General features: G+C 36.4%; 1 protein-coding gene across 1 annotated transcript in view; it reads right to left on the bottom strand.

Annotated features, from left to right (window-relative positions):
- Positions 1-1949: 1949 nt before the first annotated feature.
- The window catches only part of LOC102756873 (phospholipid-transporting ATPase 11C), a 144266-nt gene continuing 139668 nt past the window's right edge, over positions 1950-6547 (bottom strand). Inside the window, exons 8-12 of the mRNA XM_006766213.1 lie at positions 5263-5313; positions 4268-4332; positions 3863-3944; positions 2775-2925; positions 1950-2174 (exon numbers count right to left, since the gene is read on the bottom strand). Of these exons, the coding sequence (XP_006766276.1) occupies positions 1950-2174; positions 2775-2925; positions 3863-3944; positions 4268-4332; positions 5263-5313 (574 nt within the window). The remainder of the gene's footprint in view (positions 2175-2774; positions 2926-3862; positions 3945-4267; positions 4333-5262; positions 5314-6547) is intronic.

Here is a 6547-nt window from a genome sequence, read left to right as displayed (position 1 = left end):
CAAATGTACTACTCGTAATATTTTAAGCAATAATAAAAAAAAAGAGGCACCTTCTAGGAACCTTCAGTCTGAGAGCATTTTGCCTACCAGAGATGTTTCTATCCCCTTGTCCCCTGCTCCCAGTGTTTTTAACTATATTACTACAAAATGCAACTAGTCCAGAAATTGTGAAAACACAAGACCACAAAGGAGCCAGCTGCTAATTCCGCCTGGGGATGCGGGGGGAGCTTTTACAGTGGAGGTAATCTTGTAGGTTTGCACCTGTTCTAAAGCCTGGGTGCGCATTGTCCAGGCTGAGTAAGTAAAAAGATGTCAGCAGGTGACTCTGGCTGCGGTCTGTGCAGGAGGTCTTGCTGATGCTCCTCTCTCTTTGGGAAGGGGAGCACCAGATGAATGCCTCTGAGGAAGGTAAGAGTTAGGGTGACTGGGTAACTGTTGAGTCACTCTGAGAGCATGGCTGTGTAGCTAAGAAAGGGTCTTCCTTTGCTTCTGATAAAGTCGATTTGCATATTGGGACCCATACACTGGATGTCACCTCAGGGGCCCAGCCCAGGTCACAAATCTAAACCTAAGTCAGCCTGCATGTAAAGGGAACACCTGGAAGGGGAGCGAACAAAGCACTGATCATCCTCCAACTCAGCGTTAGTGAGCTCACCTCACCCTGGAAAACAGGATTTGCTGGCCTTAGAAGGAAATCCCCGCCCTTCTAGCCAATCCTAAAGCTCTAGAAACATGCCCCAAATCCCTCTGGCAGAGGGCCCCACTGCTTGGGAGGCACTGTACGTGCCCAATCCATGGATTGTTTTCCCTTGAATAAAAAACATTAAACTCAAAAAAGAGAAATCTTCTGGGAACAATATCGAAGGGAAAAGTATTCATTCATTTATTTCTTGTTGTATCCTTGGTGACTAAGTATCACTGTGGGATGCAGATTCCATGGTTTGGGATTCTGGAGTCCCAAAGTCAGGTTTCAACAAAATCTGGAGAGTTCTTTCACCCTTGTGATTGTAGATGTCAAGAGGGTACTTTGATTTAGGTAAAGGTTGTATAAACAATAGAAATAAGAGATGGGGGATGGGTGGAGGAGTACTAAATTCAGTAAGACAGTTTAGAGGTGTAGATGCAAATTAGCACCATTCAAAACAAGTTTGAGGCCCTGTTTCACCCAAACAGTTCCATTGAATTTGTATCTCACAGTCACAGAAATGACATTTCCACATCCCTGACATTATAAATATGAGAATTAAATGAAGCCAAAAAATTTCCTCAGCTTGTGAAAATTACACATCACACAGTAAATTCAGACAAAGGGAAAAACTCTCTCAATACTGATTAAAAAAAGCACCTAGGAAGTCATCACTTGAAGAATTACAGCTAGATTGCATTGCATTGGAAAACAAATGCTCTTGGGTTAGAAACAAGGTGAAAGCTTGGGCTACATTGGTATATAGAGCAAAAAACATTTTGAGGAGTGCATGCCCTCACATTTTCTTTTCATTCAAAATTTTGAACTGGAATAAACAACTGCTTTCTGGTCTATATCCATCTGACCATAAATATTCTAAGAAAATGCCAACAAGACAACTCTGGTCAATCTAGCTTATGGAACAAAACACATTTACAAAATAATGTTATTTGCTATCCCATATTCTATCCCCAAATAGTTATAGATGGTGATGAAGACCACATGTTTCCTGTTCCAAAGCGATAACCCATAATCTAACAACATCAAGTTTTAAAGAGAATTTCTGTAACATTTAAATTCAATACATATTGGGATCTTTCTCCAAAATGCCAGCAAAATAACTGATGCTATAGCTATGGAAACATTGCTTGCCTTCAAGGTATGTCTGTATACATTTTTTGTTTTGATTCACATTCCCAAACATGATATGGTCACATATGTTGGTAATCCAGACTACAAGAAAATATATTTTAACTATATTAATTTATTTTAAGTAAAAATAAGTTCTAACCTGACCAAGTTCTTCATTAAGGTCTGATGTGTTAACCAGGGCTCCTTCATTAATTTCTTCATCATAAAAGTCCTTATCCCATGAAATAAAGAAGGAGCCCAAGAATTTCTGCATTTCTACTGTGACATACATGGAGACAGGAATGATAAAGTTGAACAGAACCATAAATGATAGGAAGTCGGTGAACATTTTCAAAACCTAAAACAACAAAAAAAAGTTTATGCTAATTAAATGTACTTCCATTAAACAAGTGCAATATAAAGAACTACTTAAGTTTCTATCTTTTTATTTTGATGCTGAAAGCACTGTCTTGCTACACTGAAACAACTTCCCAAAGACACTGTATCATTGGTCAAACGTATTATCACAGTATGTGAAAACACCCTTAATTTTGTCATTATTCTTCAGTGAATGTACCTTTTGACTCCATACTAGTACTTCTTCACTTCCTTATGTTGTGTGCTTCTCCTACCCCAAGCTAGTAATATAGAAGCAAAGTTTCTATGTAGGCATTTATTTTGCTCCTTGCACGATATATCACAAGCTCATACTGTATTTTTATGCCAGCTTCTTGCCCAATTGTTCAAAACTCTGAAGTAAAGAGCTAAAACAAGCATAGATACCCAAATCAAAATAAAACAAAACTCTAAAATTTTTAAACCACATAATGGCATAGGATTACTATACAACCAAGAGGAAACCCAGAAACCAACAAAACCATTAATTTGAGCAGCATTTGAATCAAGGGTGGTGTGATAACAAGGTGCTAGTTAAAATTTTAAGCATAAAACAAAGTACCTTCAAAGTATCCCGCTCTTTCTGGGTCTTTTGGTTATACCAAGGTTCATCATTATATGGGGTATTTTGCCAAATATACTTTAGAATAGTGCATACTGCAGCTTTGGTCAGTAAGATAAATAAATACACAATCAAGAAGAGATTAATGGACCTGAAAAATAAGACATGGATTGAAAACCATCTAATTACTTAAGATATCAACCAGGTATAACTTAAATCATCCAGTCTTCTAAAGCTTCTTCTGAGTATGATGTATTACCATAGCACAAGCCTATATGTATGATTATCACTCTCAAGTGGTAAAATGGAAAAGCCAGTCCTGACCTGTTTGTTTATCACCAATGCTCCCCAAAGTGCAATGGTTGACTAGCTTAACACATATTTAATAAGGATCCTATAACGTAACAGGACACACACACGCAAACACACCATTACCTATTCATTGGTAATGGTGCAAACACACCATTACCTTATAGAAGGAGTAGGTTATATCTGTTTTCCTTAATCCTAAAGACTTGGAGTAGAGGGTGGGAAAGCAAGTGTGCAATCCTCAAGCTTACTGCGACTCTTTTAGTCAGAAAGTAGAGCTATGAAGAGGATGCCACTGATGTACTTGATATCCATGCCAACAATAGCTAGGTCCATGCCAGTGGCAGACGGCTTGAAGGTCTACCAGATACCACTTCAACATTTGCCTGGAGACTATGATCTATGTTGTAGAACCTCCTTACATATAGCAACTATAGGACCCCAAACCATTATCTAGAAGCAAAGGGAATAAATTTATATTTCAACCAAAATCTGCCTTGAATATCTATGTGAGCTTAGGTAAGTCACCTATCTCTGAGATGATTTCTGCATCTGTAAAGTGAACAGGATAATGAGAATTACTCCATACAGCTGCTTAGAGGATTACACCAAATCAGAAATACAAATCATTAAGCACAGTTTCTGGAACATAAAAAGTACTCAAAATGGTAGCTGCAATTATAACTGATGTTGTTTTTTCACTATGGTTCTTAATGTAATTGCTGAGAAGTAACTACTTCAGTTCAATAACAACTAAAGAAACTGCAGTGCATACTAACTTTTCAACAGCAGAACGTTTTTGAGATTTCCCTTGGTAGTTCAAAGCCATTTTGGTTTCCATCCCAGTGTAAACAGCAACTCCTAAGGAATAACAGAATAAAATGAAAACTAAGTTACAACTAACTCCTCATCCAACTGGAACTATCAATTTTTTTTTCATCCTATAAAAGCAGGAATTTTAAACCCTCTTCTGTTCACCAGTTCCTATATCTTTGATAGCACAATTTTAATCATATATAATTTATTTATCATATTTCAGGTAGTTTACCATCTTATAAATTCCCAACACCTAAAAGTAGGCTTAGACTAAATGGCAGTTATTTGCTGTTAAAATTTAACACACACTATTTATGCACAGGCTTATAAAGCATATTTCTGGTAGGTATGTCTTAAAAATTGCTCACCATATATCTTCTCGGTATTTTTCAGTGTAGCTCCTTTCAACAAGAGATTTTCAGGTCCCAAAGACCTAAATAAAAAATGAACACAGCTTATCCAAACAGTCCAATAAATAGCACCATCAACTTTGGGGACATATTTCGCCCATACGTCTATGTCCTGGGTTCAGAATATATCTGTCTAATTATATCACATGCTTACTCCCCAGGACAACCTGAAAGACCCTTCCCTCTAAAGTTACTCCAGGGCACAACACAGTTAAAAGCACAGTACAGGAGTAGCCAGCAACACACAGAGGTAAAGAGATGCACAGAGAGATAAAAGGATTATGAGTCATAGAAAGACGTGAACAGGACAAAGCAGCAGACAGAAAGAGAATGTAACAGATAAAACACCAAGGTGGGAAAGACACACTGACATATTTATAGACAGGAGAGTAAACCTGCCTTTGGAGGGATCATTGGGCAACTGGGCATTTCTTTTACTTCCTTTTGAGTATGGTATAAAGGCCAAATAGAAAAGTTGAGGTACTAAATGATAGAGGGGGGAAAAACCTTTTGTATATGAATTGCTGCATTAAAAATGATTAGCATTCCAGGTAATTCTCCCAGATTTTATCCACTGCCCATACCCTCAATGACTCTCCCTTAAACCACTCACTGTTCTCCACATATATTTCCAATACGGTCTGCCACTGAACAACCTATGACAATAAATATAGTGTCTAGAAGAGATTTGGGAATATCAAAGTGTCTGGAGCTCTGCAATTCTGGAAACCTTCAGCATCATTTCCAATACTATCCCTTTGCCCAGGACACAAAAAACTCAAAGACCCTACAACATAAGAGCTCCTACCAATTACAAGGATGGTTACTTAAGACCAATTAGTGGGATACTGGGTAGTTACTCCAGATTTATTCACCTTCAACCTCTTTTTATAAAAAAAATTGGCTATTTTAATACCCCCTCAAAGGACAGTTTAAAGGAATAGCAAATTAACCTCGCATCAGCCTCGAGAGTATTTTTATAGATACTGATTCGCCCAACAAACCTGCAAAAGAAGATAATAGCAAATGAGTTTTCTACATATAGGTAAATCTATGTACCACAAAAATTAGAAATGGATCAAAATACAAATGATGCAAAAGAGAAGAGACTTTGAACTATGAATGTTTACTCTATTTCTGAAAAAATATGAAATAACAATAAGGTAACATTTTAATCTAATTCTTAAAATAATATTATTATAAGAATGTAAACAAATATACTAAATTGGTTTTCAAGATATTCTTGACATTGTACATACACATAACCCCAGTCTTATTTATACTTTATATAAATAATTGGCTTCTATTATAGATTCATGTGAAGAAAGATTTCTGGTGTTAACACAACTTTCAAAACCATTATTTATTTCAGTAGTTCTTTCACTTTAGCATGCATTAGAATCATTGGAGGGCTTATTAAATTACAAATTTCTGGGACCCATCCCCAAGTTTATGATTCAGGTGATAATTTACATTTTCAACTATTTCTCAGGTGATGCTGATACTGCTGGCCTGGTAACCCTTTGAGACAGTAAACACTTGATTACCATCTTGGAAATTTCCAAATTGTTTTGAAGCTGATTTCATTACTGAGCTTGATCCAATCACTTAATATGGCTAGGTACATGTTAATCTGCATTTCTGAAAAAATGGGGTAAAAAGGCCTAACCCCTTCTTAACAAGTGTTGTGAATATTTTATAATTTGCAAATTTTTTTCAGAAAAAAATGGAACGTATTATTACTGTGTTCCAAAATATGAATCTCTGGTAGTTCATTCATCATATTTATTGTACAAGTACTATGCAAGGTGCTGGAGATATACTAATAAGTAAGAAAAACATTACTTACCTTAAGATAGACAAATAAACAGGCAATTACAATACAAGTAAATTACCACTAGGGTAGTGAAAGTACAAGGTATTCTGGAGTCACATATCAAGGGCACTCAATCTAGTCTAGAGAATTAGCAATAACCTTCCCTGATCTAAAATTCTCCTTCATATTTAAGGTAATTGAAAATTGTAGAAGTTGCTCTATAAATATGCAAGGATGTATATTATTCTTTAAGTCAAGCAGAATTAGTCACTCCCTTTTCTCTGATTCCATGGGCCTTTTATTCATCTCTATTATCTCACTGTACTATAAGCCTAGATTTACTGTTTTATCTCCTTTGCAAACTGTGAGCTGAGGCAGAGAACAGCTATTTTGCTTTGTGGACCTAGTTCTTTGTCAGCATG

This window comes from Myotis davidii, unplaced genomic scaffold (assembly GCF_000327345.1).
Source record: "Myotis davidii unplaced genomic scaffold, ASM32734v1 scaffold460, whole genome shotgun sequence".
Taxonomy (NCBI): domain Eukaryota; kingdom Metazoa; phylum Chordata; class Mammalia; order Chiroptera; family Vespertilionidae; genus Myotis; species Myotis davidii.
The sequence above is the reverse complement of the archived record's forward strand: the minus strand, read 5'-3'. Positions and strand labels throughout refer to the sequence as shown.